Here is a 25,405-nt window from a genome sequence, read left to right as displayed (position 1 = left end):
AAAGGGGTATTTGTGAACTGGCGTCAGGAAGCTTATTTGGAGTTAAATGTGTCTAAGACAAAGGACATGTGTATTGATTTTAGGCACAAAGATTGTAACCATACTAAAACAAACATCAATGGACAGGACGTTGAAATAGTCCAACAATATAAGTATTTGGGCTCTATTATTGATGATAAATTAAGTTTTAATGGTAACACAGACTTACTATGTAAAAAAGGACAGCAACGTTTATACTGCCTCAGGAAGCTGGCAAGGTTTAATGTAGACAAATCACTAATGACTCTTTTCTACAGATCCTTTATTGAGTCAGTTCTTACTTTCTCAGCCATCTGTTGGTATGCACTGTTAAATGTGAAACAGAAAAATGCCATCTCTAAGGTTATCAAGGTGTGTAGTAATGTCACTGGTGTACAACAGAAAAGTATGTCTGCACTGTATGAGGAACAGGTAATTAAGAAGGCCGAATCAATCCTGTCAAATTATACCCACCCTCTGCACAGCGAATTTCAGGTCTTGCCCTTACTTAAAGTTCCTCAATGTAAAATTGCAAAGAATTTGTGGATCATATCATCCATAGTCCATCTCATCTCATCTCTCATTATCTCTAGCCGCTTTATCCTTCTACAGGGTCGCAGGCAAGCTGGAGCCTATCCCAGCTGACTACGGGCGAAAGGCGGGGTACACCCTGGACAAGTCGCCAGGTCATCACAGGGCTGACACATAGACACAGACAACCATTCACACTCACATTCACACCTACGGTCAATTTAGAGTCACCGGTTAACCTAACCTGCATGTCTTTGGACTGTGGGGGAAACCGGAGCACCCGGAGGAAACCCACGCGGACACGGGGAGAACATGCAAACTCCACACAGAAAGGCCCTTGCCAGCCCCGGGGCTCGAACCCAGGACCTTCTTGCTGTGAGGCGACAGCGCTAACCACTACGCCACCGTGCCGCCCTCCATAGTCCATAATATCATTAAAAGATTCAGAGAAATCTGGAGAAATCTCTGTATGCAAGAGACAAGGCTGAAAACTGACACTGGAGGCCTGTGATCTTCAGGCCCTCAGGCAACACTGCATTAAAAACAGACACGATTCTGTAGTGGAAATCACTGTATGGGCTCAGGAACACTTCAGAAAACCATCGTCTGTGAAAACAGTTCATTACTGCATCCACAAATGCAAGTTAAAACCAGATATGAACAATATCCAGAAACACCACCACCTTCTCTGGGACTGAGCTCTTTTACGATGGACCGAGGCGAAGTGGAAAATTGTCCTGAGGTCTGACAAACCAGAAGTAGAAATTCTTTTTAGAAATCATGGACATCACGACCTCCAGGCTAAAGAGGAGAGGGACCATCCGGCTTGTTATCAGTGCACAGTTCAAAAGCCAGCATTTCTGATAGTATGAGAGTGCATTAGTGCACATGACATGGGTAGCTTGTACTGTACATCTGGGAAGGCCTCATTAATGCTGAATGATATATACACGTTTCAGAGCAACATGCTGCCATCCAGACAAAATTTTTTTCAAGGAAGGCCTTCCTTCTTTCAGCAAGACAATGCCAAACTGCTTTCTGCACATATTAAAACTGCATGGCTCTGTAGTAAGAGTGCAGGTGCTAAACTGGCCTTCCTGCAGTCCAGACCTGTCTCCTATTTAAAACATTTGGTGCATTATGAAGCGCAAAATACGACAAAGGAGACCCTGAACTGTTGAGCAACTGAAATTGTATATCATCAGGCAAGAATGGGTCAACATTTCTCTTTCAAAACTACAGCAATTGGTCTCCTCAGTTCCCAAATGTTTACAGGGTGTTGTTAAAAATAGAGGTGATGCAACACAGTGTAACAGTAAACATGGCCCTGTCACAACTTTTTTGAAACGTGTTACTGACTTCAAATTCAAAATGAGCATATATTTTTCAAAAAGCAATAAAATTTCTGTTTCAACATTTGATATGTTGTCTTTATACTATTTTCAATTAAATATATGGTTTCCATGATTTGCAAATCATCACATTCTGGTTTTATTTACAGTTTACACAGAGTCCCAACTTTTTTGGAATTGGGGTTGTAAGTGAAAGCGGAAACGCCCAGGAGATTTACGTTGAATAAACCTCAACCTTGAAGTGAATAGGAGCTCATGCTAATGAAACTTTACTAGATTATAGAACAGCTTCAAGGTTTTCATAGCTTCATCTTCCTCTCTGTAAGAAGGGAAGAGATAAATCATTTCCCAACACAGATTTCTGTCGGATTAGTGAGTTTGGAATGAAATCAATCTTTGCTTTGAGGCGCAGTCTGTAAGATTAAACACAGTTCTCGGCCTATAATACTCACCATTTCAAATATATCTTAGCCTCATTATTATTCAGTGGTTAGATTTCTGTTTATCTTTTTCCTGGCATGATAATTAACTCCTCCCCCTGCCAGTACAGAAACTACAACCTTCTCCTTTAAAGGCCTCCTTTAAATAAGATGTAGAAGAAGGTTTCATCTGAATCTAAAACAATCAGGACAGCGTACCTTTGAGTGCAGTCGAACCCAGCGGCTGTAGAGAGCATGCTTGCAGAGGCGAGAAGGCCGGCCCATGTCGTCCTTACCCGTGGTGGCGTTAATCACCTCTAAACCTTGATCACCGACCGCCCAGTTCACACTGAAGTTAGGAGCTTTTCCTGGCTGCCGTGCTTCTGCGTTACTGATTCCTGTACAACACACACCCACAGACACTTGATGAGATTGTGTGAATTTAATAATTAAAAAAAAGGCAGAAAGGTTATTTCATAATTGAAAGTTCAAGTTCAGTTACAAGATCGCGAGTGCAAATGTCACAGAGAAACTGGTAATGCTTCACATTAAAGTTCCCTTTGCTAATTACTATCATCTCATCTCATTATCTCTAGCCGATTTATCCTGTTCTACAGGGTCGCAGGCAAGCTGGAGCCTATCCCAGCTGACTACGGGCGAAAGGCGGGGTACACCCTGGACAAGTCGCCAGGTCATCACAGGGCTGACACATAGACACAGACAACCATTCACACTCACATTCACACCTACGGTCAATTTAGAGTCACCAGTTAACCTAACCTGCATGTCTTTGGACTGTGGGGGAAACCGGAGCACCCGGAGGAAACCCACGCAGACACGGGGAGAACATGCAAACTCCACACAGAAAGGCCCTCGTCGGCCACGGGGCTCAAACCCGGACCTTCTTGCTGTGAGGCAGAGTCCTGCACCGGGTCGGGTACCCACGGGTACCCGCGGACACGGGTGAAAAGTTGCCGAAATGGGCGGGTTTTTAACATTCCGAAATTTTACGGGTGGGTATGCGGGCGGGCAGGTTAAAATACGGGTGGGTAGCACGGGTAGCATGTGAATCAAAATGGTAATAATTTCAGTAGGCTTTTTAATTTTTTAATTTTTTTAATCTATCATAGGCCTATTTTCTTATCGCAGCAGTCCAGGCGACGCAGCTATTTCGTCACTTTGCCGCGACTGCGTCTGTAGCAACAGCATGTCTGAGCAGATCAAAGCAAAGTTGTCTAGCGGTGCGTATACAATAGTTAACAACGACTCTTCCAGGGCAAAGTCTGATATCTGGATTAAATTTGGTTTAATAGCAGACGAAGATAACAATACAGTAACTGGATATGCAGCGTGCAAAGGATGTAAAAAAATACTGGCATGCGACAGTCAGAAACTGGGAACGTCTTCCCTCAGGAAACATGCAGAGACATGCAGCAGGACGACAGCAACAGATGCCAGTGCAGCATCATCCAGCTCAACAATTGAACGTTTTTTCTCCCAAAGTTACAAACAACCAAGGCGCGAGGACAAGGAGAAAATAGCGCAGCTGGCAGTGAATTTTGTCAGTAGAGACATCAGGTCTTTTGAAACAGTTAGTGGCGTTCGATTTTTGGAGTTGGCCCAGGGATTGATAAACGTCGGTGCGCGAGCAGGTGTAGTTGATGCACAACAACTTTTGCCAGATCCAACTACTGTCTCTCGCAGGCTTAAGAAGTTCGCCGAGGAAACAAGGGAACGCATTGCTCCTGAGATAAAGTCTCAAATGACTGACTCCAACGGTGCTGTCACGCTTGATTTTTGGACTGATGATTTCCGAAAGGTAGGCTATCGGATAGATAGATAGCAATTAAGACAGCCTTCCATAGGCCTACACAGGTTGACTCTTTTTTTTGTTATAGCCTGCTGCTGCTGTCGTTTTCAGCTGTGTTAATTTTCCGGTACAGCACATGTTCTGCGCGTTTTCCAGTTACTATTACTATTACTTGCCTACAGGAAATTTTGAAACAAAAAAAAAAAACGTGAACATGTAGCTATTGCCAGTTATGGCTTGACTATTTCCTAGGTCTATTGTTTGAAATCCCGTTGGCATCGCGCTTTTTTCAGTGGCGCATTTAAAAATAAAGTTCTCAGTGGGAATACTTTCGATTTGTCTGATTTTTCACGGGCACGGGTGGGTAACGGGTAGAATGTTAATAGGTCCGGGCGGGTACGGATTTAACTTTGAAATAACCACGGGTTAGTGGGTGGGTGGGTAATGCACTGTACGGATATGGGTGGGTGCGGGTCTCAAAAAATGGACCCGTGCAGGACTCTGCTGTGAGATGACAGCGCTAACCACGACACCACCGTGCTGCCTAATTACTATCATAATTAGCGTTAACAAAATGTTAAAAACACAATTATCGTGTATTAATGCTAACAATCATTTGGATTGGTCAGAAGGTGTTGATTATTTTATGACACGGCTTTGTTGAATACTTGATTCTGATTGGTCAACCACAGCATTCAGAAGAAGAAACAGCCGCCTTTATTTGTCACATGCATACTTAAGCACAGTGAAATTCCTCCTCTGCATTTAACCCATCTGAAGCAGTGAACACAAACATGCACACACACAAGTGAGCAATGAGCATACACACACGCCCAGAGCAGTGGGTAGCTATGCTACAGCGCCTGGGGAGCAGTTGTGGGTTAGGTGCCTTGCTCAAGGGCACTTGAGCCACGTCTTTGGACTGTGGGGGAAACCGAAGCACCCGGAGGAAACCCAAACAGACATGAGGAGAACATGCCCCTGTCAGCCACTGGATTCGAACCCAGAACCTTCTTGCTGTGAGACGACAGTGCTAACCACTACACCACCATGCCGCCCAGCATTCTATGGTCTGTCATTTCTGAATATCAGACTGTTGTTTTTGACACAGTTCTGATCAGGGACTCTGAAGGACCACGTCCAATCATACCAATCCACAGAAAGACACTTGGCAAATTTTGTTGCTTTGATAATCAAACCAACGTCATCAGCTCATTTGCGACACCCTGTAGCGCTAAATAAATAAATTAATTAATAAAAAGTTACTCCATCAGAAAACACCATGGAAGATTTTTCTAATATTAATTTTAACATATTTGGAAAGCGGCGGCACGGTGGTGTAGTGGTTAGCGCTGTCGCCTCACAGCAAGAAGGTCCGGGTTCGAGCCCTGTGGCCGGCGAGGGCCTTTCTGTGCGGAGTTTGCATGTTCTCCCCGTGTCCGCGTGGGTTTCCTCCGGGTGCTCCGGTTTCCCCCACAGTCCAAAGACATGCAGGTTAGGTTAACTGGTGACTCTAAATTGACCGTAGGTGTGAATGTGAGTGTGAATGGTTGTCTGTGTCTATGTGTCAGCCCTGTGATGACCTGGCGACTTGTCCAGGGTGTACCCCGCCTTTCGCCCGTAGTCAGCTGGGATAGGCTCCAGCTTGCCTGCGACCCTGTAGAACAGGATAAAGCGGCTACAGATAATGAGATGAGATGAGATGTATAGCGACCAATATGTTACCACTTCTATAGTAACTTACACAGGGACCTGTAGGGCAGACAGTCCACATACCGTAAACATGTCACTTCATGTGTTAAAGTAATGATGGATGTCGTTTCTCTTTACTTAGCTGAGCGGTTCTTGACATAATACGGATTACTACAGGTGTGGAATAGGGCTATTTACTGTATTTTTATTATTTACTATTTATGATTTGATTTCAAACACATTAAAGGAGAACTGAAGGCAAATTTTTTATTCTCAAAATTCTATTTATCTCATTTTATTAAATATCGGAATGCGTTTTTGATCACTATTTTGTCGCTGCTATAGCAAGTTATGAGTGTTTGAAATATGCTCTGTAATATATCAGCCCATATGTCAAAGCAACGGCCGTAAACGAGATTCGTTGAGACCTGTGTGGGACATCGTAGGACGGAAGTAAAACGTACAGCGGAAATCAAAGTGACCGACGTCTGCCAACGTCGTCAAAAGACGCGCGCGCCCTCTTTCGAATGCTGATGTAATCAAGCCGGAAGTTTTGTTTGTTTTGATAGCAATCAGGAAAGTTTGAAAAAAGTAGGCAGTACTCGTCATTTAAACTCGTTTTTGTGCAATACTTCGTTTGGAAAACAGTTTTCAAAATGGCAGCACTGACTCCTGGCTGACACTTCACGTTTCGAAGTCTTGCACAAGTCTTGTGAAGATCGCGCGGATAAGCGACGCCTGCCGTGGACCAAATGAACTAAATTCAACACGGCTAAAAACCGAACAGGCCGATAAGTATAATATTTAACTGCGATTAGTTGCCAATACGAGTCACGATATAAGGTTACTAAAACCGAAAACGTAATTGAATAACACGTTAATTAAGAAATAAAGCAAGTTTAACAATGACTTCAGTTCCCCTTTAAGAAGGCCAGAAACTGCACTAATTAACTTTAGACGAGGCACCTGTTAATTGAAAAGCATTCCAGGTGTCTACCTCATGAAGCTGGTTAAGATAATGCCAATAGTGCGCAAAGTGTCCTCAAGGTAAACGTTGGCTATGCTAAAGAATCTGAAACTGATTTTTAAACATTTTTTTGTTTACCCCATAATTCCATACATGTTCCATATATTATTTCACAGTTTTGATGTCTTCAGTAGGGGAGAGCGGGGAGACTTGAGACAATTTGTATTCCCATAAATTAATTTCAACCAATCAGGTTATAGATTACATCAGAATTTAGATGTTGCCCCTTAGAGTAACCTACTTTCTTTAGAGCCATGAAGGAAGCTGGACACTGCGGCAAGGTCTGTGCAGTTAAAGATTTTTGTCAACCAAAACTTGTATTTTCTACTTCGCTTCCACCTCCATTCTGTGGTGTAATGTACGCTGGTGAATTCGGGATTTGTTAAGAATGAAAGTATGGAGCCTCGAGTTACCAGATATCGTATTATTTATTCAACTTAAATTCTGGGGAAAAAACTTTTCAGGTGTTTTTTTTTTTTTAAATAATTGGCCATATGGGGAGAGTTGGAACAGTTCATCATGTTACAGGTTTTTCCTTGTAGTTTACAAACATAAAATTGTTTAAAAAAATTTTGTTAAAAATGTGGGCGTATCCGGGCGGCACGGTGGTGTAGTGGTTAGTGCTGTCGCCTCACAGCAAGAAGGTCCTGGGTTCGAGCCCCGTGGCCGGCGAGGGCCTTTCTGTGTGGAGTTTGCATGTTCTCCCCGTGTCCGCGTGGGTTTCCTCCGGGTGCTCCGGTTTCCCCCACAGTCCAAAGACATGCAGGTTAGGTTAACTGGTGACTCTAAATTGACCGTAGGTGTGAATGTGAGTGTGAATGGTTGTCTGTGTCTATGTGTCAGCCCTGTGATGACCTGGCGACTTGTCCAGGGTGTACCCCGCCTTTCGCCCGTAGTCAGCTGGGATAGGCTCCAGCTTGCCTGCGACCCTGTAGAAGGATAAAGCGGCTAGAGATAATGAGATGAGATGAGATGTGGGCGTATCCCCGCATGAGGATTAAGTTTATTTCATTCCTTCTTGAGAATGGAACCGTTTTGTCTCGTCAGCTTTTGGGTAAACTGATATTTTTCTATCACTGTACCATACATGTCAACCTATATGGAATGTCCGTATTTTATACGGATTTGATTCAATAAACGTAGTATACGGGCGTACAAATAAAGTTATACGGATTCTTTAAAAAAACTTCAATATTTATTTAGAGCTATAATCAATTCCCACAATGATAAAAGAGCACATAATATTTACAAACGTACTGTACACCACAGAAAGCGCAGCCAGCCAGTAAAGAGTCATATGAAATTGCACGTTATCTTGTGGTAGCGAGACTTCGTTCCACTTTTGATCATGCGCACACCGCACTGCGAGAATCCCGCCAACCGGGAAGTAACATTTTGTTTGAAAAGCGTATTTCCACCTGAGCGACTTTCACTAGCGACTGAAAAGATTCTGAATGGGCACTCCGGCAAGATCAACACAGACACTTGCTGTGACATGCAGCCTAGTGAGGTATTGGTGCAGAGTGCTAAAAAAAGCTGTCATGGAGTACAATTCAGAACATTAGAGTGACACTTTGTGTTTTTGTCAAACATTGGAGCTTTGTATTCATTCTGAAGGTTTATTGTTATTAATATTGAATAAAAAGTAACTTGGATATCTCATCTCATCTCATTATCTGTAGCCACTTTATCCTGTTCTACAGGGTCGCAGGCAAGCTGGAGCCTATCCCAGCTGACTACGGGTGAAAGGCGGGGTACACCCTGGACAAGTCGCCAGGTCATCACAGGGCTGACACATAGACACAGACAACCATTCACACTCACATTCACACCTACGGTCAATTTAGAGTCACCAGTTAACCTAACCTGCATGTCTTTGGACTGTGGGGGAAACCGGAGCACCCGGAGGAAACCCACGCGGACACGAGGAGAACATGCAAACTCCGCACAGAAAGGCCCTCGCCGGCCACGGGGCTTGAACCCGGACCTTCTTGCTGTGAGGCGACAGCGCTAACCACTACACCACCGTGCCGCCCTATTAACTTGGATATATCATTGTTAATTATCATTCAAATTTTAGGTAAATTATTTTAATTTGCATCTTATAAGGATTTTATAAGGGAAATACGGATTTTGGAGGTTGGTTATACAGGTTCGATTGACCAAAGGTTGACATGTATGCTGTAACAGCTTTGTGTGTTCATCCAGCTCATATGTTACATATTCCGATAATAAATAAAAATTAAACATGTAGGCCTGGGTATTTTATTTTTGTCCCAAGTCTCCCAACATAATGTCCCATGTCTCCCCTCAGTGTCTCATATCTCCCTGCAAATAATAATGTCAGAAAAAGTGAAGCCTGAAGGCCAGTACATGTGACAAGCTGAGAAACTCATGTTATGGTAAGAGGGGATAGTAAACACTCTCTAATGTAGAAACGATTGCATGCATCAGATCCCCAAAAATTGGGATTTCCATTTAAAAAAGAGAGAGTACAATGAAAGATAATGAGAAAAGTACTGAGGAATTAGATGGAGCCCAGGAGCACAGCACAATCTTCTTATTTAATAATTTGGCGGTTCCACCAGCATGGATGTGTGCAGTAATTAACCTACAGCAGGTCATGAAACATGTCGGGTTATAATAGTGATACTGTACGAGATAGACGGATAAGATTACTCACAGTTCGAGAACAGGCACCATCTCGAAAAGATCTCCGCGGTCTATTTAATTATAGGTCATCAGCTCAACCGTTTCCTGATGGACAGCGTATGAGATTGGACTTAAGTATGAACTAAGCTTTAGTTCAAAGCCATCTTACATCTCTTTGAAAATCAAAAAAGGATCTCGTTGCAGGAAGCTGACAGCCTGGCGTGCGTTTCTGCTGTGACACTGTTACGACACAAACCTTTTTAAAGGCTTCATCTAGACACGCTGAAGTCACTCGACTTTTCATCCCATTGGGAAACTGATGTAACACACTGTAACAGCGCGGAGAATAAGACATGTAGAATAATATGACGAAGGTGATATGATCTAAAGATCTCGAACAAATATCACTTTGTAGGAGCCTGACATTCTCATATACTACTGTCTTTAAACAGAGGAGACACGGTGTTTGCACACAGCCGAGGAGAGATTAAATTTCTTACTCTAACTGTTAATATAAGGAGAGAGAGAGAGAGAGAAAGAGAGAAAGAGAGAGATGACAGAGAGCAATGGAGAGATAGATGACCGAGAGAGAGATCGATAGAGGGGAAGAGAGATGGAGAGAGAGAGAGAGAGAGAGAGAGAGAGGGTGAAAGTGCTGGAGAGATAGAGGGGAGAGAGATGGGGAGAGAGAGAGAAGGGGAGGGGGAAGAGAAAGAGATTGAGGGTGAGAGAGATGGAGAGAGAGGGAGAGAGAGATAGAGAAATCGAGGGTGAGAGAGACGGAGAGCGAGAGAGGTGGAGAGACATGGAGAGATCAAGGGTGAGAGAGATGGGGAAAGAGAGATGGAGAGAGAGACACAAAGAGATGGGGAGAGATAGAGAGACATGGAGAGATCAAGGGTGAGAGAGATGGGGAAAGAGAGATGGAGAGAGAGACACAAAGAGATGGGGAGAGATAGAGAGACATGGAGAGATCAAGGGTGAGAGAGATGGGGAAAGAGAGATGGAGAGAGAGACACAAAGAGATGGGGAGAGATAGAGGGGGAGAGAGAGAGATGGGGAGAGATGAGGAGAGAGAGACACAGAGATGGAGGGAGAGGGACGAAGAGATGGGGGAGAGAGAGATGGAGAGATAGAGGGGGAGAGAGAGAGATGGAGAGACAGATGGGGAGAGAGAGAGAGAGCCAGAGAAAAAAGGAAGCAGGATTAATCTATAGTTTTCAGCGTGCACTACAGCAGCTCTGAAGGGTGATCTGAAATCTCAAGAGTTTCATTAAAGGGAAACAATCCGCCCGGAAAGACTTCCATATTAATCTTTATAATTAACATGTTTTCAGCGGTGTCCAAGATTTATTTTGTAAGGAAATTCCGAGTTGCCTTTTTTTAGATGACGTTGTGATGCAGCAGTGCTTTAGTCCTTTATTCAGTCCAGCTCTCTCACCTCCTTAACCTGTACACTCGACTCCAACAGATCAGCTTCCAGAGCTTCAGCTTTCATGATGATAATGCCAATGACGCATTGGTACTCGTCCTCTTATAGACCCCTTCGCAGTAAACGTCATTCATACGTAAGCGGAAATTGCGCGCGCAGCCTGGACCCAAAAAAGACTCAGAAATGCCTAGTTGTTGTGTTGTCGGGTGTCAGAATCGTAGCAGTGATGGGGTTAAAATGTTCAGAATTCCAGCAGGATCTCACCCATTCCAAAAAAATCGCCAACGTCTATGGCTACAAGCCATCAAACGTGTAGACTGGGATGAAAGCACCATCAAAAATGCGCGGGTTTGCAGCGCCCACTTCATCACAGGTAAGATCAGGCTATTTATTAAATCTTTCTTTTTTATTCTTTCTAGTCTTCGTTTATTGATGTAGCAAAATACTTTGGTAACGTTTGTCTGATTAGCTGGTCATAGTTACACAATGTAATGAATATTGTTAGCATGTTAACTTAGCTTAGCATGCAGTTTTGTTTGTAGGAGAGGTCTCGCTTGACTCAAGCAGTCCAGATTTTGTGCCATCATTATTTGTGTATGCCGAAAATCACAATTTTAAAGCAAGGATGGAAAGGTAAAATTGTGTGCCCTCACTCTAAATGCCAACTTACGTTGACTGCTCTAACCTAGCTCCCGCCCTGTTCAGTTTCATTTCTGCTCTCTGCCTCTCGCTTTTTACGCAGCTCTGATTTCTCTTAGCTGCACTCTTTACACTATCATTCCTTTCATGCCATTACCTCCTGCAAATTGCTGTTTAGTGTTGGTATTTGCTGTTGTAGCTAAAGCCACATTGCCATCACATCACTGGCATAATTTGATTAAAACAAAATGAATATGAATGTCCCATTGTTAATCAAGTTGTACATGCCCGCACATAACATAATCATATGCGTCTAAAGACTTGTAGGCACGAAGTTTTTCGTGCGTGTACACTGAAGTCTTGTCAATAAGGTACGAGTATATATCTGGCCCTTGTATACCAGGGAACTTACTAACATCGTCCGTCCACTCTTTAATTAAATACGGATCCGGTAGGCGATGTCCACTTGTTAGAGTTAACTTATTTATGTAGCATTCTCGATCTTGACAATTGTTTGGCATAATCTGACAGCTCATAATGCCGGTCTATGGGCAGCGCCATTGTTTCTGGGTCCAGGCTGCATGCGCATCCTGGCAATGGTCGGTTGGTTTACAAACATGCAAAGGGGTCTATAGCTCACCGAGTACCTGAGCCGAGCCTCTGCTGTAACTCAGCGTGACTGCACTGCATTCTGGGACTTTGAGTCCATTGTTTGCCATCTCCACAATATGATATTGAACGTTGCTGAGAAAACTGAGAAAAGAAGCTTTTTGTTTTTCTAAACCACAGCAATACCTGAACATTAGCACTTGGGTTTGAGATGGGTGAATTTTTTTTCCTATTAAAACCACTGTAGCTGCTCGCAGTGTCTCTCTGGGCATCCGTGCAGCAGAAGAGCACTAACTTCAAGTGCAAAAAAAAAAAGCACCAGAAATGCTAAGCACATTAAAATATATCATCTCATCTCATCTCATTATCTCTAGCCGCTTTTATCCTTCTACAGGGTCGCAGGGAAGCTGGAGCCTATCCCAGCTGACTACGGGCGAAAGGCGGGGTACACCCTGGACAAGTCGCCAGGTCATCACAGGGCTGACACATAGACACAGACAACCATTCACACTCACATTCACACCTACGGTCAATTTAGAGTCACCAGTTAACCTAACCTGCATGTCTTTGGACTGTGGGGGAAACCGGAGCACCCGGAGGAAACCCACGCGGACACGGGGAGAACATGCAAACTCCGCACAGAAAGGCCCTCGCCGGCCCCGGGGCTCGAACCCGGACCTTCTTGCTGTGAGGCGACAGCGCTAACCACTACACCACCGTGCCGCCCTAAAATATATCAATAATGTTTAATGTGATTGACTGTATTTCAGGGTGGAGTTTTTTTTTTTTATAACAATCATGTTATTGTATAAGTGCAAAATGTATATACAAAATGATAAGGTTTGAACGTATAGAAGTTATCTTGGAATCTCGGGGTCAGCGATATGATGGTTAAACAATGGTTAATGTGATAAATTACATCACGATAAAATTGTTTTGAGAGTATAATATTAGCAATGACGTGCCATTTTTTAAAGTATTCGGCATAGTGTTGTGTAATGTATCAAATTAAAGAGCGCGAAGATCTGAATTGAGAACCTGTTTAATTTTGTAAATATGTCTTTAACCCCCCCCCCCCCCCCCCCCGAAAAAAACAAAAAAACAACAAAAAAAACCAAAGTTATGAACGTTTGAAAATCCAGTGCATTATAAAATTTCCAGTTCTGTCAGTTGCCCCGGTAACAAACCAGCAACCATTTTCCACTGGTTTAATTTTCCATTCATGAGAAGAAAAAACCTCAATCAGAAATGAATAGACCAAAAAGCCAAAAATAAAGATTTACTATTTGGAGTATCAGGGTAAGAATTACAGATAAAGCCTTCTTCTTGTAGATCACAATTCTGCACCTCGAAGGCTTAAAAGTAATACATCAGTGAAACTGGTCCATCCTTTGGGTTTAAACATAAAAGCCAGAATTTAGTGGGTATGTTCACTTTAAACTGTGGACGCCGAGCGTGACTAATGACGGTGGTGCTCGAATGCGCTGTATATAAGAGGGTCAAACTTTTGTTAATTCTCTTCAAAACAGTATTTATATTTATGCACTTTCTCATTTTTTATCCATGAAAAAAATTAGGAAAATCATTGACTTTTTTAGGAAGGAAACAATTTTCTTCAGTGATCCGATCTTTCATGGGCACTACACAGCAAAGTGTTCAGCCGATTTTATTGGAAAAACAAGAGTGCTCTGAGAGCACAATATCCCCTGCTGGCAACTCTGCCATAACTCTGGTAAAATGCAACTGAATTTAATGAAATTGCAATATGCGTATTATCGACATATAACAAAGAATCCTGCTAAGTTTCATGAAATTCCTCCAAAAATTGTGAGAGGAGTTGATTTCAGAAAGTGAGTACCCTTCCCGGGACAGATGGACGGATGGACATCGCCACGACATAATCCCCCTTCAGACCTTTCGGCCAGCGGGGGATAAAAATTGTGAGGGGAGTTGATTTCAGAAAGCAAGCACACCTTGATGAAATTGCCAAAGTACAAGTTTGTTAATAATCAAGGGCATAACTCTGGGAAAATTTGCCCAAATTAAACGAAATTTCAATCTGCATATAACCGTCATATAACAAAGCTTTTTGACAAGTTTGGTGAAATTCCTCCACAAACTGTGAGAGGAGTTGATTTCAGAAGAACGTACACCCTCATGAAATTGTCAAAGTTATTTAATCAAGGGTCAAAACTCTGGGAAATTTTTCACAAACGAAATTAAATCGCAATATGCGTATTACCGTCATATAACAAGGCCTTTTGCCAAGCTTCGAGAAATTCGTTCAAAAATTGTGAGGAGTTGATGTCACACCTTCATGAAATTGTGAAAGTACAAGGTTGTTAATCAAGGACTGTAACTCTGGTAAAATGTGACTGAATTGAACAAAATAACAATATGTGCATTACCGACATATAACAAGGCCTTTTGCCAAATTTGGTGAAATTCCTCCAACAATTGTGAGAGGAGTTGATTTCAGAAGGAAAACACACTCATGAAATTGTCAAATTATAATTTTGTTAATCAAGGGCTGTAACTCTGGTAAAATGTGACCCAATTTAACGAAATTACAATATGCGTATTACCGACATATAACTAAGAATCCCGCCAATTTTCGTGAAATTCCTCCAAAAATTGTGAGAAGAGTTGATTTCAGAAGGTGAGTACCCTTCCCGGGACGGACGGATGGACATGACCACGACATAACAAGTCAACATGAGAGATTCAACCACTAGGTGGGAATCATGAGTTTCAAGCTGATTGACCCAACACTGAGTGAGCTGGAAACAACAACAAAACACACACACTGGTGCCGAATCTCATCTTATCTCATTATCTGTAGCCGCTTTATCCTGTTCTACAGGGTCGCAGGCAAGCTGGAGCCTATCCCAGCTGACTACGGGTGAAAGGCGGGGTACACACTGGACAAGTCGCCAGTTCATCACAGGGCTGACACATAGACACAGACAACCATTCACACTCACATTCACACCTACGCTCAATTTAGAGTCACCAGTTAACCTAACCTGCATGTCTTTGGACTGTGGGGGAAACCGGAGCACCCGGAGGAAACCCACGTGGACACGGGGAGAACATGCAAACTCCGCACAGAAAGGCCCTCGCCGGCCACGGGGCTCGAGCCCGGACCTTCTTGCTGTGAGGCGACAGCGCTAACCACTACACCACCGTGCCGCCCACGGTGCCAAATATCACTAAAAAACCCCAAGATGGCAGCGCCCGTGAATTTGGTGTATTGCATTACATGATGTTAAAAAAATGCTTAAAGGAAAAGCTCATCACAACTCCGCACAAAATTAACAGTATACTGCGTAAATATGTCATTTATTCTTGAATCGACACTAGTTTTATGTAAACACTTTTAAATGTCTTTAAAGGCCAAACAAAAACATGCTGTTCTCCCGTACAAACGTACAGAGGGTCATCAGCACAGCGGCGCGCTGTCAAGCCGAATAATAATACACACATTGTCCACACGCCGACAATAAAGGACGTGTTTCAGAAATAGAAAGATTCATAATTGAGCTAAGCATCAGGTATTTAACACTGTAATGTGATTTAAACCAATCATGTGACCACGTTCGTTTATTCTGATAAACTTTACCTCCTTTACCTTTTGAAAAGCAACGGAAATGGAAATTATAAAACATCTTACTTCCATAATGTACCACATTTCTGAATGAAAATGCTTACTGCTTCTGGTCATTTGGGGAAGTTAAAAAGTCTGAAATGGTGCATGTTAGTAATTTAGGGTCATGTTTCTCCCCTCCAGATGTGCAGGTTAGATTTAGAGGAACTCGGAACTCATTGCATTCTGGTACAGATACAGCTACAGGAATCGGAACAACAACCTTTCTGCCGAACTAAATACAACATGATAACAGATACGAACTAAAAGAGTAAAAAGTCAGGTCGTTTTTAAATAGTGCACTTTTGTGGCATTAACGTTTTTGACGATGCGCCGTGACTTAAAGGAGAACTGAAGTCATTTTTAAACTTGCTTTATTTCTTAATTACCGTGTTATTCAATTAGGTTTTCGGTTTTAGTAACCTTATATCGTGACTCGTATTGGCAACTAATTGCAATTAAATATTATACTTATCGGCCTATTCGGTTTTTAGCAGGGCTTTGAACCGGTTCAAGGAACGAAAACGAAAACCGGGAACTTTTTCTATTTCACATGGAACAGAAACGAAACCAGAAACTTTATTATTTTTTATGCTCCGGAACAGAAACGCTTATTAAAAATAATGGTAACCGGTTAATACCGGTTTTTATTTCGTTCCTCAAAGTTTCCGTAGCCTACAAATAAAAAAGTCATTCTTCTCCTGCGCAAGTTTCTATGACCCGCTGGGGTTCACTTCCTGTGTGACGTTCACTGACTGAATGGAGAGAGCGGGAGGGTGGACTACTATCACGCCTCCACATCTTAAATAAGAGGTAAATATTGCAGTCTATCGTTATTCAAAAACGTCAATTTCAAACACGATATCAATATATTTGTCCACGTTAATGAGAGGCTCGCGAACATTAAATGACGTTAACCTCTGTTAGCCTATCAATGCATACAGGGCTTTCCACTAAGGCTCATATTAGCCAGCCATGACAAACAAGTAGCCAGCCGGGGGGGGGGGGGGGGGGGGGGGGGGGGGGGGGGTGTTAAACACAAAATAAACTCCGCCGAGTTTAAATTAAATGTTTATCTAACGGACTGACAATAATGTCAAACTGAACCGCACTCATTTAAGTTGTGATTCGCGCTGTTTGTACCGATAATAACCACAAATTCCCCGCCGACTTCGTTGATCCGCGGCCCCGACATGCGGTGTGCACACGCACACTACTGCCTCCGCCGAGTGCGTGTGCACACCGCATGTCGGGGCCGCGGATCAACGAAGTCGGCGGGGAATTTGTGGTTATTATCGGTACAAACAGCGCGAATCACAACTTAAATGAGTGCGGTTCAGTTTGACATTATTGTCAGTCCGTTAGATAAACATTTAATTTTATTAAAATCGAAAATTAATATTTAGAGCCTGTGGGCTATAAAAATAATAGTCATTAAAGTAGCCGGCTGGACTTAATTGTGTAGTCGGCTGTATGGCCGGCAGCCGGCGCTTGTGGAAAGCCCTGTATAGGGCCTGACTAGCCTTTGGTAACGCACTAAACGAATTATCTTTCATTTTTGGCACTTTTTCTGTTTGTGTAGATGGGAAGACATACTGAGAATCCAAATCGCCAACATTTGAAATAATAATTGTTTTGAATTATTTCTTGTCTTATTTAATGAAGGTTGTAATAGAATTAGCCTACATTTGGCTTAAGCTGGATGAGACAGAGACATCATTTTATAGCCATTTGTTAAACAGCTGACAGGGAACGTAATTAACCGTTCCGGGAACGAAATTTTTTTGTTCTAACCGGTTCGGGAACGTCTATTTAATGGTGGAACTCAAAACCGGAAACGTTAAAATTCCGTTTCTGTTCGGAACGAACCAATAGGAAAAAAATTCTGGTTCAAAGCCCTGGTTTTTAGCCATATTGAATTTAGTTCGTTTGGTCCACGGCAGGCGTCGCTTATCTGCGCGATCTTCACGAGACTTGTGCGAGACTTCGAAATGTCAAGTGTCAGCCAGGTGTCAGTGCCGCCATTTTGAAAACTGTTTTACAAACGAGATATTGCACAAAAACGAGTTTAAATGACGATTACTGCCTACTTTTTTCAAACTTTCCTGATTGCTATCAAAACAAACAAAACTGGCCAGCCCTACATGGATGTGTCGTGCGTGACAGGATGTGAGAGGAAGCAGAGGTGAGGTGGAGGGGTGTGTTCACCGCTGAGCAGAGGCCGGTTGAGGGTGAATTGCTGGGGCAGGTGTTCGATGTCTGCGATGCGCTGGTACATGGCCCGGGAGAGATGATCAGCGTGGTACAGGCTGCCCAGGATGATGCTCGAGAAGTAGATGGGCTCAGTGAAGTAGCTCATCAGCGAGCCCTGGATCCCCACCACGTTCCACCTGTACCAACACACACACACACCACTGAAAATGACAGAATAAATATTTCATGACTACAGGTCTATTAAAAGATATTTCATTTTGCCTGGAGCGTTTGATCAAACACACTCCTGTTTCCTCCTCGTTCTATTAAGAGCTGTATGAAAATTACTACGCAAGTGAAATAAACCGGTCAAGAACACGACGTAATTATGGAAACATCATATGAGATATTTTGAAAAAAACAGCATCAGTGGGGTCTTCATTTTGTGAAATTAGAAGAAGGCCTGAAGAAAGATGAAGAAGAAAAATATATATATGGGAGAAAACTCTCCAGCAGCAGCAGCCTGGGGCTTGATTTTTTTTTTTTTTTTACACACACGGGGTATGAAATGAACGGGTTCATTAGTGCCGTTCTTCCGTTCCCCATTACTTTGAGCTTTCACGTCCCAAGACTACCCCAGCGGGGTCCATCCTTCTGCAGCACACAATCAAAGGGGCTAATCAAGACGGGCTCGACTCCCCCAAACAACACCTGCTGCACCGCCACGTCGGCAACACACTCAAGTGATTGGCGCTTTTTTGTTCAGTACGGCCAATCAGCCGCTTCTAACGCCAGACCGACTCTCAGCTTTAACTCGAGCTATTGTTAATATTGCGATTTCATTAACCGAGAACTGGAAGGCTTGGCTAATAACCATATTTATGCTGTTTCTTCACTATAAGGCAGACCTTTTCATCAAAAGGCAAGTAAAAATAATTACAGATGCACTTGAGATCTAACCCTGCTAGGGAACTAAAAAGCAAGCAGAGATATTAATAATTCAGTGAGACATGTGGGTGGAAGACTTCCACAGACCAAGCTTGAGAAGGATGAAGAGCCATGGTGCACAGCCTTTCAGATCATCCTCTGTTAACTAAACTTGACCTTTCCTTTCTCTTGGAGTAAACTAGCCTATGTACGTTTAAGATCCTGTCAGAATCTGTAAAGATTGTGAATGATTAGAGCGCAGCCAGTACAGCTAGCAGGAAACACAATATGACTTAATCAAGCTTGAACCAGGTTACACTGTTCAAGGGATCCTCCAGCGGATTTATTCTCAAACTTATTTTAAGTAAAAGTAGTGGCAGATTTCAAATATCAAACTTTCATTTTCGGAGACCAAATAGTGTTTGAGAAAAATGAATTTTCTGTAAAATGTCAGATGGGCTTCCTGCGCTGGTGACGTATGCGATGATGTCAGGTAGTGGTCGCTTGGAGCAACTCGGCTGTTTACATCGTAGTTTTGCTAGTTTTACAAGTAATTTACCAAATTTATCAGTTTTTAAATAAGTATGCGTCATTGTGTAGCATATAAATACCACAGTTAATAATAATAATAATAATAATAATAATAATAAGTTAGATTTATATAGCGCCTTTCAAGAAACCCAAGGACGCTTTACAATTATAGACAAGGGAAAAAATAAATAAATTAATAAAAAGTAAAAAGTCCACCAAGTAGGGGTCAGGATGTAATTCCCGTGGTGTAGCAGCCACAGTCCCACCAAAAGGTGCATGAAAACAAGTCCCACATCTCCAGCACCGCCGCCGTGACGCCGCCAGCAACATCGCTCGAACACCACACCATGGATCCACAAAGCGAGCACAGAAGCACCGCCACGCAGAGCGCTGGTGTGTTCCAAACCGCCTGCACAGCCGTCGTGACACCACCGAGCAACACCGCTCGGAACATCACACCAAGCACTAAAGGACAGAGCGCTGGACAACCATGATGTAAAATGAGCAACAGGCTCACTGCAGTCCATAACTGGGAGCGCAGGCATCACCCACAGCGAACCAAGGCCTGGAGGGAACCGACGCCCAAAACTGGGTCCGGAGCTACACCACAACCGCCGGACAAAACACTCAAACAAACCTCAAACTACACAAACACACAGAAAATAAATAAATAAAAAGAAAAAGGAAAAAAAAAAGCTCTGGTGAGAAGCGGCAGCCAGAACGCGCACGACGTACTCTCAACCGGAAACGGAAACGAAAAAAGTTCTGCTCAAACGAAAGCACAAGCTGGAACTAGACTGTATTTCCACAGAGAAAATGCAAAGTGTGCTTGATCAGCTGTGGCAAAGTGTCACCGACACAAACTGGATCAGACATGAGACCTCACGCTGCAAAATCGTTTTTACATGATCTACATTAAGCGCGTGTGTGTGTATAGTGTAGTGTGTGTGGCTGTGCCAGGCTTGTAGTGGTCGAGTCCAGGACTCGGACTTGAGTCCAACTCGTGCCCTAATTTTAAGGACTCGTGACTTGGACTTGAGCACTGATGACTTGGACTCGTGCGTTAACTGCATTCGGACGCGTAAATTGGAGACAAAGACTTGGATTTTTTCTTTATTTTTTGTAACATGCCATAATAATTTTGCAGAAGATATTTATATCTACATTAATTTTTGTACTAATTTCGGGCAAGAGTGTCACACCTGCGCACCCTGGCGTGTGCATCAGATGAACTCTTGGGCAGGCTCCGGACAGCGCGCACACCAAGCGGACTCTCACATGCGCCGTAAACGACTCGAACCTGCACAGGATTAAGGCTCAATCAGCACACCGATATAAAAACTGTGAAAACACACTTACTTTGCGAAGTATTGAGTTGCGTTGCTGATACATTACCGAGCCTTATTTCCTTGTTTGGTTTCCTGATCCCTGATTTCCTGTTTCTCGTCTTTGATTCTGCCGAGTTTACGATAGCCTGACGAGCTAGTGGCCTAGTGGTAGCGTGTCCGCCTCTCAATTGGGAGATCGTGAGTTCTATTCACAGTCGGGTCATACCAAAGACCATTATAAAAATGGTACCTACTACCATCTGGCACGGCACGCTGCAATACAGATGCGAGTGGGGAGTTAAACTCTCGTGGTTACCAGAGGACTAGCCCCCCACTGTAACCCTAGCTATGTGAGAGGCCGAGGGAAACGGAGATCGGCGCCGCCCGATGAGCCACACGGCGCAGGAAGGACTTTAACTTTTTAACTTAACTACGATAGCCTGTTTGTGCCTCGCTCAACCTATTGCCTGTTTCACCGTTTTACAATTTTGCCTGCCGTTCTGGATTGTTTACCGTCTTCACTTGTATTAATAAACACACCTTCTGCACTTCCATCCGTCTCCCAACCATCTCTGACAGAATACTTCACACTCCCTGATAAAGAGAAGCACATTCACCTGTTCATACGTCATGTTCAGGAACAAACTAATGTTAACGGCGCTGAAACAGCCACCATCAAATGGTGCGGTTGGAGTCTTGTTCTCGGATCAGTAGTGGACTCAACTTGAAATTTTCTTTAATGACTTGGACTTGAACACTGGGAGCTTGAGACTGGACTCAGACTCGAGGTTTAGTGACTCAACCACAACACTGGGCTGTGTGCTCTAAAATCTCGGTTTTAAACCATGTCACACGCTCTCTTTGTTAATCTACCCAGCACCAGCTGTAGATCATGTAAAAAAAAAAAAGATTTTAGAGCGCAAAGTATCATATCACGCTGAATGCTGAGCCACTTAAAACTGAGATTTTAGAATGCGCAGCCACACACACTTTTTGCCACAGCTGATCAGCACACTTTGCATTTTCCCTGTGGAAATGCAGTCTAGTTCCAGCTTATGCTTTCTTTTTAGCATCATTGTGGCACGCTACACAACGAAGCATACTTATTTAAAAACTGACAAATTTGGTAAAATACTTGTAAAAGTAGCAAAAGTATGATGTAAACAGAGAATATAAACAGCCAAGTTGCTCCAAGCGACCACTACCTGACGTCATCGCATACGTCACTACCGCAGGAAGCTCATCTGACATTTTACAGAAAATTTATTTTTCTTGAACACAATTTGGTCTCCGAAAATGAAGGTTTGATTTTTGAAATCTGCGACTACTTTTACTTGAAATAAGTTTGAGAATAAATCCACTGGAGGATCCCTTTAAATTTGCAAAAATAAAGATTGCCAAATCCTCTGCTGTAATTCTCAAAGGGGTTCCCCAGTTAGACAAAAACCAACATTATGGCTGTGTTAGCAAAATGTCTCAGCCACCACATGTGAATAAGGTCATGTTAAAAAAACAATAAGAACATTCAGAAAACCAGGCAAACTAGATGATTTGGAAGTAAGGTTCTACTAACCTAAGAACGTTAGCTGGGTATGTGGTTCAAAACTCTGTATGCTTGTGTTAACGTTCGTGCAGCTAAAATTGTTGCAGGAATGTGAAAGCAAAGTTTATTTAAGGAAAAAAAAAAGAAAAAAAATGTTTGCCACCACAAAGTTGATTATTTTCCAATAATAGCACATCTCAGAATGTTTATTCTTCTTATACCATAGCAATTTTTTTATATTTATTAAAGGATGACGTCATATGTTTTATCCGTTTTCATAGTTACAGTTAACCCCTTCAATGTCCTTGGACGAGTCACGTACGTCATGAAATCGTGCCTTATGACATACGCTACTCATCATAAACACCTCCTTTTATGTACTGTACCTTACATCAGTGGCGTGCACAGATAGACACGAGGTGGTGCTCAAGCACCTGCCCCTCTGCCCAAAAAAGTGCCCTTTTGAATTTTTTTTTTTTTTACAGTTTACTGAGGCCAATGTCGACATGATCTTTTAGAAAAGCCGCGGCATTAAAAGCGTGTGTGAAAATAATGTCCCGATGTGTGCCCCCTCCGCACACACACCGGACCTCTGTCTCTCTTGCTCTGACACGTGAACAAGCGTGCAGTGCATTCAATGTGAGGTTGCAGCAGCATAGCGTCCTGGAAGCCACGGCCTTGTCGTAGCGCAGACAACACATCGGGCAGTCAGTCAGCTCTTCCCCTGCCCCACCAGCCAGGTAACACATGAATCGAGTGAAAATGTATTGGTTGCCCTCCAAGCCCAAGCTGTAATTATTTTGTTGTGAAGTAGCCCGTCGCATACAGAAACAACTGCACATAAGTATTATACTTTTTGCTAGACCATTTTCAGATTTAGGAAAACAAAAATTTCTTTTTCTATTTTGTTCAACTAGAGATTCCTGACAAAGTCAAAAAGTCTTGATGTAATAAATTAACATTAAGTGGTTGTTTTACACCTTTAAAAACTAAAACGGGTCAGTGGCGACCCGAACACAAGAGGAGGGTTAAATCTCAGACTTTTATAATAAGGTGTTCCACATGCGCAAAAAAGTGCCCTTTTTTCCCCCCAGAGCACTTGCCCCACAAAATGTCTGTGCACGCCACTGCCTTACATGGCACATTACTTTTACTTCACAGTGGCACATTACCGTGAGTTGGCCTAGTGCAGCGGTTCCCAAACTTTTTTGGCCGCGCACCCCCTTCTATACTCCAACCAGGTTGACGCACCCCCAGTTCCCCAGTTTCAAAAAACACACGCTTTCTTATAAAGGCAGCATCTTTGATCGTGCTAAAATGATAACAAACATCGTTTGCCACACCTGCAGGAAACCACAAAAGTGAAAAAAAAAAAACACCAAAGCTTTCTTACAAAGGCAGCACGTCCTGCTCGAATGAGAACATCGAATCACATTAACATATTATGCGCTCTCGTATTTGAATTAGATAGAATTTGATTGAAATGTAACAGTTTTAAAACGTTGCAACATGGTAAATGAGCAAATTCATTACAAAGGGAGATCACATCGAGGCATGTAGTCTACCAGCCAGATATGGGGAAAAGATATGATTTTCATTCGTGTTCAAAACACTAGCAACACAACCCTGTCATTACAAGGTTATGAAAATGAATTGAGAATGAATTTAATTTGCAAAAAAGTTAACATATAATAACAGTAAAAATAGCAATGATAATTATGAACATATGTATTTTAAAGAGATACAACAATTAAGGAGCATATCAGGAACAGATTAAGAAGAGGATCCATCTGATTGTGAAGTGCAGTGCTGGCGGCTCAGTCTGCAGCGAGAGAGAGACAGACAGACAGACGGTGGGTGGATTCCTCCCTATCTGTTGGGGTTTCTCCTCCTTCATCCCTGATTTGTGGTGGCGCATTTAGTTTCGCCGATTTCAACCAGTTGAGCATCGCAAATGAATGAATGAATGAAGCCACAAACTACTGCAGAACCGTTACGGCGTAGAAGAGTTAAAAATCGCCATTACATTTTTTATCTTGCGCACCCCCTAGTGGCAGCTCGTGCACCCCCGGGGGTGCGCGCACCACACTTTGGGAACCGCTGGCCTAGTGGTTAGTGTGTCCGCCTCTCGCGAGTTCTATTCACGGTCGGGTCATACCAAAGACCATCATAAAAATGGTACCCGGTTACTTGGAATACATGGACCCTTGGTGTACATTGTGTTTTCAAGTACTAGTGATTCATGTTTATGGACAGGTTCTCATTGACAAGACCCATTGTCTTGGATGTTTTTGAAGTTGTTTTTGATTACGAAAGTTAATATTAAAAATGTAAAGTTCTGAACAAGTTAGAGAAAAGATTATCAAAATATCTCAATTTTGACCTATTTTTGTCCTATATGCCCGGCACATTACAATTAATTATGGGTGGCAGCCAAGGAGTTAATGTTGTGGAAAGTCTAAGAAACTAGTTGCTTCTTGTCCAAATTTGTCAGGGAAAAACTGTCAGAAACAGGCAAGAGTCAGGCGAGGCACAGAGAAAGGGTAAAAATACAAAATACAAAAGCGAGTCGAAAAACCAGGACAGCAATGTAAACAAACTGCTTGGTATGAATAGACACTAGGTACTGAGCGATACCTCACACTGTGTGTGTGTGTGTGTGTGTGTGTGGGGTGAGAGTCCTTATCAGCCATAACATTATGACCACTGACAGGTGAAGTAGTGAATAACATTGATGATCTCATTACAGTGGCACCTGTCAAGGGGCGGGATATATTAGGCAGCAAGAGAACAGTCAGTTCTTGAAGTTGATCTGCTGGAAGCAGGAAAACTGGGCAAGTGTAATGATCTGAGTGACTTTAACAAGGGCCAAATTGTGATGGCTAGGTGACTGGGTCTGAGCATCTCTAAAATGGCACAAAAGAACTACTATAGCACAAACTGCTGAAAAAGTTAATGCTGACACCTTTCTGTTTTAACTTTTTCAGCAGTTTGTGCTTCAGTAGCTCTTCTGTGGGATTGGACCATATGGGCTAGCCTTCGTGCCCCGTGTGAAT

The 25,405-nt window shown here is 42.8% G+C and overlaps 1 protein-coding gene across 8 annotated transcripts in view; it reads right to left on the bottom strand.

The window, feature by feature from the left end:
* Window positions 1–25,405, bottom strand: part of adarb1b (adenosine deaminase RNA specific B1b) — a 520,712-nt gene that overhangs the window by 9,843 nt on the left and 485,464 nt on the right. For all 8 annotated transcript variants that reach the window (XM_060930270.1, XM_060930273.1, XM_060930271.1 and 5 more), the window contains 2 exons: window positions 18,036–18,217; window positions 2,540–2,718 (listed from right to left, as the gene is read on the bottom strand). In XM_060930270.1, the coding sequence (XP_060786253.1) occupies window positions 2,540–2,718; window positions 18,036–18,217 (361 nt within the window). The remainder of the gene's footprint in view (window positions 1–2,539; window positions 2,719–18,035; window positions 18,218–25,405) is intronic.

This window comes from Neoarius graeffei, chromosome 9, assembly GCF_027579695.1.
Source record: "Neoarius graeffei isolate fNeoGra1 chromosome 9, fNeoGra1.pri, whole genome shotgun sequence".
NCBI classification, from domain to species: domain Eukaryota; kingdom Metazoa; phylum Chordata; class Actinopteri; order Siluriformes; family Ariidae; genus Neoarius; species Neoarius graeffei.
Note: the sequence above shows the minus strand (reverse complement) of the source record. Positions and strands in the feature narration are given on the sequence as shown.